Source organism: Macaca mulatta, chromosome 5 (genome assembly GCF_049350105.2).
Source record: "Macaca mulatta isolate MMU2019108-1 chromosome 5, T2T-MMU8v2.0, whole genome shotgun sequence".
NCBI lineage: Eukaryota > Metazoa > Chordata > Mammalia > Primates > Cercopithecidae > Macaca > Macaca mulatta.
The window spans coordinates 65,168,750-65,181,916 of NC_133410.1; the positions used below are offsets into that span (position 1 = coordinate 65,168,750).

Consider the following 13,167-nt stretch of genomic DNA (forward strand, 5'->3'; position numbering starts at 1 on the left):
TTCAGGGAAGCAAAATTAGATTTTCTTTCCATTGGATAATGAATCTTAAGCAAGTTTCTCTTGCAGATTTTACCACACTATGTAGTTATGTATCTACTGGTCATTTCTTCTGTAGTTTCGATTCCTGGATGGTCTGCTTTAATCAATTTTGTGCCCCAGGGCCTTGATACATGTTTAAATTAGTTGTTAATTACAAAGACATATTACGATACAATTCTTTCCCCAATTAAAAACAAACCTAGGACGGGCGTGGCGGCTCACGCCTGTGAGCCCAGCACTTTGGGAAGCCGAGGTGGGTGGATCATGAAGTCAAGAGATCGAGACCATCCTGGCCAACATGGTGAAACTCCGTCTCTACTATAAATAAAAAAAATTAGTTGGGCATGGTGGCGGGCGCCTGTAATCCCAGGTACTTGGGAGTCAGAGCCAGGAGAATCGCTTGAACCTGGGAGGCAGAGGTTGCAGTGAGCGGAGATGGAGCCGCTACACTCCAGCCTAGCGACAGAGCGAGAATCCGTCTCACAACAAACAAAAACTAGTAGGCTTTTGTGACTACAAAGGAGCTGGTTGCATGCTGCATTGCCTTTGGGTAAGAGTGGAACCCCAACTAAGAAAGCACATCTGGTAAACATAAAGGATTCACCCAGACTTGTCCTAAATAAGACTCCGATTTCCCGAACTGAATCAGGAGTCCTTTAGAGAGACTCTAGCTAAAAAGGCCTGGCAGGCATCCCACTAAGAGTTTCAGGTTGGAAAATTACGCCATCCGGGTATAGCCAGCACAGCCGGAACTCCATGAACAGCCTGGGCAACCTAATCTCTGCATAAGACTCCTTCCAGGTACCAGCGGGCTGAGAGCAGCGGGGTGACGCGCTGACGTCACGTCACGTTCTTTTGCACGTCCCGCCTCCCCGCCCCTCTCCGTACTGTGACGTTCCCAGAGAGGAACGAAGCGTAAACAGCGCACGGCATTTCGGGAGCGGGATTGTTTCGCGCAGGAAGCAGGCTCCATTTTAGCGCCGCCCGCCGTCGCCATCTGTTTCCCTTCCCTCCCCCATACCCTCGCTCGAGTCTGAGCCCTAACGAGAAGGCTGGGCCTAGGCGGCTGGAAGCTGGAGTGAAAGGAAGGGAGAAAGGGAAAAAGAGGGAAGAGTCGAGAAGGCTGAGTGTTAAAGAGGCCAAGTGCGACTCGCGCAGCCGGGCGGACGGACTGACGGACGGGCCCGTGCTTCTGCCGCGGCTGCGGCACCCGCGCGAGTCGCGTCTAAGCGGCGGCGGCGGCGGCGGCGGCGGCAGCGGCGGAAACCGAAGGGGAGCAATGGCGGCCGACAGTCGGGAGGAGAAAGGTTAGTGCGGAGAAAGGTGACGGGCGGAGGCGAGGCTGGGGCTCGGGAGTGGAGTGATGGAGCAGTGGTCGTCGTTGCGGGGCGGGAGTGGGGGTTGGGGAGGTTAGCTTGCCTCGTGAGGAGCCGGTCGCCCCCACCGAGACACTTGGACTCATTGGCGGAGACCAGGCCTGCCCTTTCGTCCTCGGTCTCCATATGGCCTAACACTTCATCTCGGTAGGGTTTTTCTTTGATCCGGATTTCAGGCTTGATTTTCCGTTTAGCTGTCTTGGGCTGAGAGGGGGCCCTTCTGAGTTGCAAGCTCCTAGGTTTATTTCCTGGTAGGATCATGCGGATGTAATGCGTATTTTCAGGACAACCATTTCTGTTAGACTACAATTTGAGAACCCCAAATGCCGCGATCAACACTAGTAGTGTGGTAAGTGAGCATGTTTAAGAAGTGGCACTGGCAGATTATTAATCTTGAGAAATATCTGCAAATAACTTCTGGCTGTTCCTGTTCAGTAGGCAAAGGGAACTAGCCGTTTTGTTCCTCGAATACTCATTTTGGAAAAACATAGTACTTGGAAAAATGAATACTTAGTTTGGAAAGATAACTATGTAACTTAGGCTGACAAAGAAATCCTGGGTCTATTATGCTAGAAAAACGTGTGTAGGTCCCAGAGGGTACAGTCAGAAACAGATGGATGCAAGTTATAGAGAGTTGGAGGGATAAATTTCAGTGACATGTAGGGAGAAGTGATGTTGCTATAATGGAAAGATATACTAAGTTCCCAAGCCCTAGAGATGTTAATGTAGGTCCTACATCAATATCTGTCTGGAGAGTGGTTTAGATTAAATGCTGCTTTAAGATCTTCTTCAACCCTAAGATTAACATAATAGTCTTGGAAAGATTTTAGTTAATAATATGACACGGTCGCTGCTCTGTGTCTCACACATCTCTTCTGTGTGCCTAACTGATTTGGGAGATTTTTGTGGGGGTTTGTTAAGTGGGCTCTAGAGTCAAGTTACTTAGGCCTGTGATCCTTTTTTCTTAATTTTTCTGGTTTCTACATCAGGAGAGTCTTCATGGTTCAGTGAACTGCCCTAGGATAGGGACAAGCTTGGAAAGTGGAGTGGGTGGGAATATGTTTAAGATACTGCCCTTATCCTAAAGCAGTTCTTTGATTAGGTTATAGCAGTTTGATGTTCCATCCTTAAACTAAATGCTAAAAAATCTCCCTGGGTTTGTGTTTTTTTGTTTTTTTCTGAGAAATCGAGAAGGAATGTGAACATAGGATTGCATGGTGTTAGTGAGTAAAAGAAACTGCTTTTACTTAGTTAACTCAGTTATTAAAAATACGTACTCTTAATTAGTAAGTATTCAGCAAACATCTGATTGTAATTTATGAGCTGTGGATATGGGAGTCTGTAGTGGTTGTGGTGGGCGAAATGAACCAAACACAAACATAAGTGAAATTCAGTACTTCTCAAGAATTCGTTGTCTAATGTGAAAATATTTACAAGTCATTGATAGAGTAGACGCAGTAATGCACATTGAAGAAGAAAAGTAGATGATTTTAAAAGTTTTGCTTTAGAAATGATTTAGTGGTGATAATGCAATACAAATACATAAACTGTATAGCTATTATTGGGAAGTAGTGATGTCACCTGTTGTCTATACATAGGATGCGTTTCCCCACTTTTGAGAAGGTTCTTTGCCTCACATTTGCTTAGTTTTTTTTTTTAATTTAATTTTCATAACTTTATTTAAAAAGTTTATATAAGTGCTTTATCTTTATAGTTTAGAACAAAGATTGTTTCTGGGCTACATGGAGAACTAGCACCTACCTACTGGAATTGTTTATTTGTTTTTGGGAGAGTTTTAGGTAACCTACAGGTTGTATCATTTACTTGATCATCATTGCATGCTGCCTAGCTTTATAGTTAGAATCAATACTTGGCTCTTCCTCTCTTAAGGAAAAATGGTACTCTAAGTGCTTTATTGCCTAACATGAAACAGGAAATTATGAGGATAAACCCTCTAAAAATCTCAGTCATGTCACAAACGTTAAGTTCCTTCTCAAATGATTCCATAAATGGTTTAAGATCTTGATAACGAATGAGTCTAAGTTGCAGAAATTGGCAATTATATTAATCACAGAACAGTGAAAAGACTCCTGTTCGTAGAGTTCTTGAATTAAGGGTTTTGCACCTATCTGGGTAATAAAAACATTAATTTCTTTTTTTTTTTTTTTTTTTTTGAGACGGAGTCTCGCTCATTCGCCCAGGCTGGAGTGCAGTGGCGCGATCTCGGCTCACTGCAAGCTCCGCCTCCCGGGTTCATGCCATTCTCCTGCCTCAGCCTCCCGAGTAGCTGGGACTACAGGCGCCCACAACCGCGCCCGGCTAATTTTTTGTATTTTTAGTAGAGACGGGGTTTCACCGTGGTCTCGATCTCCTGACCTTGTGATCCGCCCGCCTCGGCCTCCCAAAGCGCTGGGATTACAGGCGTGAGCCACCGCGCCCGGCAGACATTAATTTCTATAATCTATAATTATGCTTCTATAATACTCATACCTAGAAGCTGAAACCCATATAACTGGGCAGATTGCTAGCTCCCTGTCATTCCTGTGGTGATAATTTGCCCAATAAACTGGATTTGAAAAGTGTTACAATGTTGGTGTTAACTAATATTAAATGCTATTTTTCTATATAAGGAGGAAATACGCATCTTTTCTGTTATCGCAGACACCTTGTATAAATTTTATTAAGCTTTTACAAAGTTTCCTACAAAGAACAGTTAAAAAATAATCTATCCAAAACGTGTATGAGTAATGTGTAATGAGTTACTGCATTAAAAATAACATGTTTTCTACATTACCCAACTGGAAGCTCCCTGAGGGCTCAGAGTACATCTGTCTTGTTCACTGGGTTCCTTGTATACAGTAATTGTGTTTCAGTACCTTGAAGATTTACCAGGTTGGACTTCGTTAACTGATTGGTTATATGACATGTGCAGTGTGATAACCAAAGCTAAGAGTTTCTCAGTTTAAGTTATACAACACTTTTCCCCCCACCCCCAACCTCTACTAGCTTTATTCCTGATAAATATGTTCTAAGACTCACAGTGAATACCTGAAACAATGGATATTACTAAATCCGGTATATACTGTGTTTTTTTCTATATGTACATGTCTATGATGAAGTTTAATTTATAAGTTAGGGACTGTAAGAGATCAACCACAACAATAATAAAGTAGAACAGTCATTACAATATGCCACCATCACTACTCTTGTGCTTTGGGCCTCTTATTAAGTAAAATAAGGGTTACTTTGAACACTGGCACTGCCATATGTGGACAGTTGATCTACTACCCGAGACAGTTAGCTAAATGACTAATGGCAGGTAACATATGTAATGCAAATATTTGTTGACCAAAGGGATGATTCACTTCCCAGGTAGTACAGAGTGGGACGGTGCATAACTTCATCACACTACTTAGCGCACAGTTTAAAACTTATAAATTATTTATTTCTGGAATTTTCCATTTTTGTATTTTTGGACAGTGATTGACTCAGTTGACTGGGGGTAACAAACCCTCAAAAGCAAAACCTTGGGTAAGTGAGGGACTACTGTATATATACACACAGTTGTTGTTTTCAGACAGCCTCTATCGCCTAGGCCACAGTGCAATGGGGGGCAGTCATGGCTCACTGCAGCCTCAACCTCCCAGGGCTCAAGTGATCCTCCCATCTCAGCCTCTCTAGTAGCTGGGACTATAGGTGTGTACCAGCATGCCCAGCTAATTTTTTATTTTTAGTGGAGACGAGGTCTTCCTATGTTGCCCAGGATTATCTTGAACTCCTAGGCTTAAGCAATCTGCCCGCCTTAGCCTTCCAAAGTGCTGGAATTACAGGCGTGAGCCACCATGCCTAGCTGTTATACACATGGTTACATTCAGGCGTATACAAATCTGTATACACACACACAGAGTCTTGTGCACACACATAGTTATGTGTCATTTATCAGTGAAGGTGGGCATTGTTAGGTGGTTTCGTTGTGTTATCATAGTGTGTTTACACAAACTTCGGTGGTATATCTAGGCTGTATGGTATAGCCTATTGTCCCTAGGCAACAAATCTGTACAGCATGCTACTGTAGGCGGTAGTAACACAATGGGAAGTATTTGTGTATCTGAACATCAAAATGGTAAAGATGAGGCATTATAATCTTAAGGGAACCACTGTCGTTTGTATATGCATTTCATCATTGATCAAAATGTTGTGGCACATGACTGTGTAAATACTATGGCTCTCGCTATAGTAATTTCTTAGGATAAAATTGCCTTTCCTGGTTCACTTTAGTTTGGGCTGTGTAAAGCATAGAGTATGTAATTGATATTCCAATATATTCATTTTATCTATAGGAGAAGTAAGGTAGAACATTTTAAGTGCTTTCTTTGCACTTAAATTGTATATTTTTTAGAAGACAGCAATTTTGGATGGGAAATCCAAGTTTTTAAACTTCATTTGGAGGAATGAGAATTTTGAATGACAAAAACTGAGAAACTAGTCTAAACGTACAATGTACATTACAAGATATAGAAGGGGGAGGTTCTAGTAATCTTACTTCATTGCCAAATCCCACTAAAATTATATTAAATGAGTTAAAATATAATTTATTTTGGTACCTTGTGTTAGAAAAAAAATGTGTAATATATTTAATATTTAACTTTCTTTAAATACTAAATCTTAGTCTGATGCTGGAACCTCACATCTTAATAAATAGTGCAGTCCTCTGACCCAGAAGCTTCTGCAGTAAAAAATGACTGTCCCAGATAAAGGTTAATTTTCTACCCTGGTATCCCTGGAGTTAAGGTTTGTGACCTTCCTGGACAAGAATGTAAAGATTATGGTAAATTTTAAGTTTCCATGTTTACCTAAAACAAAAATCTCCCAGCCAAGCAACAAACAGCTAGCTTTGTTATTTCTAACATCTTGTCAGTTTTTGAACAGGCTTTAAAAATAATGATTTTTTTTTTAGTTGTAGGGGGACAGAGTCTTACTCTGTTGTCCAGGCTGAAGTATAGTAGTGCGATCAGGGCTCACTGCATCCGCGACCTCCCGGACTCTGGTGATTCTCCCACTTCAGCTTCCTGAGTAGCTGATAGTACAGGTGCGGTGCGCACCAGTAATTTTTGTGCTTTTTGTAGAGATGGGGTTTCGTCATGTTGCCCAAGCTGATTTCATGCTCCTGAGCTCAAGCTATACACCTGCCTTGGCCTCCCAGAATGCTGGGATTACAAGTGTGAACCACCATGCCCGACCTGTTACTCTTTTTATGTCCTTGTTTACTTCCTATATCCTGGGAATCTATACCTTTACCTCAAAACTCATTTTGCTAATAGTTTCTGATTATAATATTAATACAAAACATTCACACATGATTATACTTTCACAGAGGAATCTAGCAGCCAACTATGGAATCTAGCAGCCAACTGTTTCGTTTTTAATTGAGGCAGCACTTAAAAGTCATGCAATTCCAAATAAAAATCTGGGTTTCAGAGTCCTCTTGAAAATGTGGAAGATCTGACAACACAGTGCTTGCAACTGTCAGGGAAGTTAATCTGCAGTTGAGTAGGATTGTCCCTTTAGCTTTCCTCCTCTTTCCCAAAGTATTATATACTGTATACTAAAACTAGTTTGATGTTCCTGTGCCTTAGTATATTAAACTGAGCCTTGAGTTTTTTTGAAGTTTAAGATCAGTGTTATGCAGGGTTTGCAGATATGTGTGCATACCAGAATCTGGCAGATAAAGTACTTGCTTAATACATTAGGTAATGTATCATGGGTTTTTTGTTTTGTCTTTTTTTAAAGAGCCAGCATGCTCTTTGTTCAGGTAGTGATAGTAAATACACTGATTCACCAGATACAAACCCAGATTGTCTCATGCAAATCTTTGACATATGTTACCTTCTCTGTGTCTTAACAGAAGACTAGACTACTCCAGCTGGTTGTTTTCAGGTGAGAATCTGGGCCCCTAATAATCAAGTAGTATATTTTTAAGTGGGTTTTCATATTAAATCCTTAGAATTTTTTAAAACAGCATTGAAGAGCTGAGTTTATTCTATAGACTGCTAGTATAAAACTTTTGGATGGATTTGAATTTTAGCTCTAAATGTAAATACTGTTTAATGTAGGATTGTTTTATTAAGCTTATTTGTTGCACTGGCACATTATTAAAAAAATCCATCTTTTTGTGACATCTTAATTTTGGAACAAAATTTTATAGATTTTAACCTGAGGTCGGGAGTTCGAGACCAGCCTGGCCAACATGGCAAAAACCCTTCTCTACTAAAAATACAGAAATTTGGCTGGGCCTGGTGGCGGTTCCTGTAATCCCAGCTACTTGGGAGGCTGAGGCAGGGAGAATTGATTGAACCTGGGAGGTGGAGGTTGCAGTGAGTTGAGATCATATCACTGCACTCCAGCCTAGGCAACAGAGCAAGTCTGTCTCAAAAAAAAATTTTTTTTTTAAGAGATTTAAAGTGATTTTTTTTAAAGGCCAGGCGCGGTGGCTCATGCCTATAATCCCAACTTTGGGAAGCCAAGGCAAGTGGATCACCTGAGGTCAGGAGTTCGAGACCAGCCTGGACAACATGGCAAAACCCTGTCTCTACTAAAAATAACAAAAATTAGCTGGGCATGGTGTGGTGGGCGCCTGTAATCCTAGCTACTCGGGAGACTGAGGCAGGAGAATCACTTGAACCTGGGAGGTGGAGGTTGCAGTGATCCCAGATTGTGCCATTGCACTCTAGCCTGGGTGACAGAGCGAGACTCCGTCTACAAAAAAAAAAAAAGTTATTTTTAATGTCTGTATAGTTCTCTATATAGACCTCCAAAAAAAACTTTCAATGTGAAGTGCTTTGTGTCATAGAAATTAGGATTTTTGTAGTGCATGAATTGTATGTTTATAGACCTTTTCGTAACCTGGCATTTCTAATCTTTGTTTACTGTTATTATTCTTGGGTTGGGATGCTACTGTCAAACTATTGTGAAGTAATTGAAAGCATACATATTTCTATTTATATAGAATATCAATAATGTTAAATTTCAGGACAAAGGAAATGGTTAAAAACATTTGTTCAAGTAGGTTAAAGAAAGTCAACCTAGAACTAGTGGGTATTACTTTATATCTTAAAGAGATAATTCTTCTTAAAAATGGATATGCCAGTGATGATTATAGTCTTTAATAGCAGTAACTTGTGAGAGTATTAAAATGTTTCTGCTTTTGTAATTAATTCTACATTAAAAAAAATAATTAAAATGTATGGAAAGTGTACTTTTTCAAGTCAGTGAAGGTTATGGCCAGAGACTATAAGCTTTAACACTGACCTATTTAAACGAATTTTTTTGTTACTAAAAATGCACTTCACGTATATAATTAAAATATTTATCCTTAAAACTATTGTCATTTTGGAAACATCTGTCATGTATTATATATGACACTTCTGTCAACAGTGATTAGAGTATGTGTCCCCTCCCTTTGAACCTAGGTAAGCTTTTGTGATGAATAAATACTGTGATAGTGTTGCTGGATTTCTCCCTGGTCCTTTCTCTATTGGGACACGAATGTCCTAAACCACCATGTAAGAGGTCTGCCTACTTGTGGCTGCCATAGTAATGAGTAATCACACAGAGAGAATTGGAGAGGCTCCAGCTTTGAATCTTCCCAGCCTAGACATCAGCCAGACTTGTCAATGAACAAGGCTTCAGATGATTTCAGCCCCAGCCCTAGCCCCATTTAACAGCAGCCACATGGGAGACCCAGGTCGAGCCCCGGAACCATGAGCCATAATGAAAAATGTTACTGTTTTAAGTCAAGTTTTAGGGTGATCATCTTACACAGCAGTAGATAATTGGAACATGTATGTATATACCATACCTGTTTTGTTGAAGAAGGGATTTTGTTTTGTGTTCTGGACCAGGTTTTATATATATCATGTAGCCCATTAGCAAGAGGATTGGGGCAGGCAACCTCTTAAAGTCCGATAGTGATAAGGAAGGAGAGTCTTAAAGGTTGAAAACTCATAGAAGATTCAAATGTCCTCCTTTTCTTGTCCCCAAAACTGATCTTTTTTAAGTGCCTCTTATCAGAGGTGAAGAATCTTGAACTCAGAAAGACTGGGAATTTCCTGATACCTAAATGTAAGCTATAACCTGTATTTTCTTAACCTCCAAGACTTTTTCCCTTGTATATCATATTCCAGTATATATATAAGGAGTTTCAATGATGGAGAAAAGTAACTTAAAATTTGGTCATTTGTATTTTGTCAGGGGTTGGCAAAACTCTTTGTAAAGGGCCAGATAGGCTTTGTGGGCTGTAAGTGTTTTCTGACATATTCTTTGCTTTTTTTTTTTTTTTTTTCCTTGTTAATAAGCACCTTAAAAATGTAAAAACCATTCTTGCAGACCATTCTAAACAGGCAGTGGGCCACGTTTATCCTGTAGGTTTTAGTTTGCCAGTTTGTGGTAAAACCACACAGTTTATTGATGTTATGGACTGTAATATGGATAAAAGTGTGTACATCATTTAAGTGAGGATGTTATAGTTGATTTTGAATATTTCAGTAGATTTTAAATGTTGTAATGTTAAAGATATAGAGCTTTCTGGTGCACTAATTTGAAATTTATGTTCTAGTATATATATCCTTTTAATATTTTGCATTTGTGTTCTTTATACTTTGGTTAAAGGTGCTTTTATTGTTCCCCATCTAATTTAACTGTAGATTTGTAAAGCCAGAACTTCATACTAATCTGTTTGTTATTAGACAAGTGTATTTGGTGAACTAGAACATTTGCGCTTCTGTTTCTTTATCTGCTAAGTAATGAATGATTAAACATGCCTTACTTTATATGATTTGTATATATATTTTAAAAACGATAAGATTTTAAAGTGACAAAATATTTTTAAAAAGTAGTAAGGATTGGTTAATATTTGTTGTCTTGAAAAAGGTTACAGGTGCTTTGTAAAACTGCAACCAATGTCTGAATTTGAATTCATTAAAACTTTTTAAAACAGTAATACCCCCTTTTATAGGAAAACCAGGCTTTAAGTGTCTTTGAAACTTAAATTTATTTAAATTAACATTCTGCAGAATTCATTATTAAATTTAGCATGTCTAAAGTGTATAATATATAAATGTTCAGGGTTCGGGGGTGATATTTCCAAATAAGATCTAGTGATTTTATGAAAAGATTTGTATAGCATTATATTTGCCTATTTCATTTGATAGTCTTAAATTTTTTCTTTTTGTTTTCTGCAAATGTATTTGATTCTGTGAAGACCTGTTGGATCTACTTTTTTATTGATTAGTGAACTTTGACCCAGTACTTATTAAACATCTGTAAAACGTGGATTTACTTCTGTCAAACTATTTTTTTTTATTTATGATGTAGAGTCCAAAAATGGTGTTTGCCACCGTTCAGATCTTGAAGGAATTTTGTCTTAGCAAAAACATGAGTCTAGATGATGAGAGAAGCTTTTTTGTTTGACATGTCTGGATTTTAAATAAGATTTTTAAAAAGTAAACAAAAATGAAAACCCATGTAACCTGTTTTCATTTTAGAAAAATGATAGAAAGTACATATCAGCATTGGTACCACCCAAAATAATCAATTTTGCTATTCCAGACATAGTAGTTTACAGATATCTTTAGACTGTGTCTGTCCTCAAATATAAAGGAAAATGTTATCTTTTCCATTTCCCGTGTAACCTTCTTATCATTTGTATTAACTATTCTCTTCAGTCACTGATTTCTTTCCCACTTTGGGGAAAATTTGAATCCCCTTTAACCTGTTTATAGCCCCCAGGTTAATTAATAGACTTTGCTGTAATTCAAGTGGGCTTTGTTTTTTCCCTGAAGCCACAAATATAATTGTTCTGTCTCATCCGTTTTCATTGCTTTATACTTCCTCTTTGGCACAACTTAAATTTGGAAAAATTTTTTTGGTATTGGAATAATGTTTAAACATTTACTATTAGCATTAGCACATTATTTTAAAATTTAAAATGGTATTTGTGTGTATTTCTAAGGTTTGTCTTGTTGGACAAGGTGGAAGTGGGGACAAAACTGAGTTTTATGCTCTCATGATCGTTGAATATGTCAATATAGTCATAGTTCCCTTGTCTGAGTAAGTTTTATGCTTTTACAGTCCACACCAGCAGGCTCTAAACTTTTTTTATTATATAGCGCATTGATAATTTTTTCGTTTAACTTCCTTTTTGACATAATTTCACATAAACATAATAGCTACAAGTGCAGTGTGAAGAATTTTCTTTTAGTCTCCAGCCACATTCTGCGAATATTAGCATTTTGTCACGTTTGTCTCATTCTGTGTGTCTGTGTGTGTGTGTACGTGCGTATGTGCACATTTTTTCCTGAACCATTTGTAAGTTTTAGACATAATACAGCTTTGTCCCTGAATGCTTAAGTATGTCTTATAAGGACTTTCTTTGACTTAACCGTAGTACAGTCAAAATTAGAAAAATAACGTTGATATTTACAACCTTTTTCAAGACAACGAATATTAACTAATGCTTACTACTTCTTAAAAATATTTTGTCACTTTAAAATTTTATTATTTTAAAAATATATATACAAATCATATAGAATAAGACATGTTTAATCATTCATTACTTAGTAGATGAAGAAATAGACGTGCAGATGTTCGAGTTCACCAAATAACGTTGATAAACACGTTAAATGGGATACATTTACGTTGATATAAACTATTCAGATTTCACCAGTTTTTCCAGTTATCCAATATTGTGGGCTGTGTTCAGTTTTCATGCTTCTCTAGTCTGCTTTGATGTGTAATAGTTCTTACTCTTTGTTTCATGACAGTGACATATTTGGATACGCTTTAATTTGGGTTTGTCTGATTTTTCCTCATGTAGGTTCAGCTTTTCCATTTTGCATAGAACATTACAAAAGCATAGTTCTGTTCTCAGAGCATTGTAACAGGAGGTCCATGATATTGATTTGTCTCATTACTGGTGATGTTAATTAACTTTAATTATCTGGTTAATTTGGCCTGTGCGACATTTCTCCCCTGTAAAGTTGTTTTCCCTTTGTAATTGTGGAGTGCACATTTTTGGTAAATGTGTATTTATAGGTTGTACATATGTATTTCTATACTAATTTATTGTATACATTTTAAAGCCATCAGAAATTTTAGAAATTTAAGAATGAGGTAAAAATAGAGACATTCTTATATTTTCTTTTTATGCTCCAATATATCTTTTCATGCCTTCTGAGATGTATACTCCTGGCTTTGTAGACCAGATAGCCTAGACTTCTCTCTGTCTCTCTGTGTGTGTGTGTATGTGTGTGTGTGTGTGTGTATATATATGTATGTATATATATTTTGAGACACTCACTCTTACCGTCCAGGCTGGAGTGCAGTGGCGCGATCTTGGCTTACTGCAGCCTCTGCCTCCCAGGTTCAAGTGATTCTTGTGCCTCAGCCTTCCAAGTAACCGGGGTTAAAGGCATGTACTACCACGCCCTGCTAATTTTTATATTTTTAGCAAAGCAGAGTTTTACCATGTTGGCCAGGCTGGTCTCGAGCTCCTGGCCTCAAGTGATTGGCCTGCCTCAGCCTCCCAAAGTGCTGGGATTACAGGCATGAGCCACCATGACTGGCCAATTCTTTACCCTCTATTGTTTTATAGAAATTAATCTTGTGTCTTGATTCTGAAATGTAATGCTTTTTTGTGTAAAAGTGAAGTAAAAGCTCCCTGGGCACTTGTGACCTCACACTTAGTAAGTACTCA

The 13,167-nt window shown here is 38.5% G+C and overlaps 1 protein-coding gene across 3 annotated transcripts in view; it reads left to right on the plus strand.

Annotated features, from left to right (window-relative positions):
* The first annotated feature begins 970 nt into the window (after positions 1–970).
* The window catches only part of YTHDC1 (YTH N6-methyladenosine RNA binding protein C1), a 36,179-nt gene continuing 23,982 nt past the window's right edge, over positions 971–13,167 (plus strand). For all 3 annotated transcript variants that reach the window (XM_015138613.3, XM_001098270.5, XM_002804099.4), the window contains exon 1: positions 971–1,346. In XM_015138613.3, the coding sequence (XP_014994099.1) occupies positions 1,319–1,346 (28 nt within the window). In that variant the 5' untranslated portion in view covers positions 971–1,318. The remainder of the gene's footprint in view (positions 1,347–13,167) is intronic.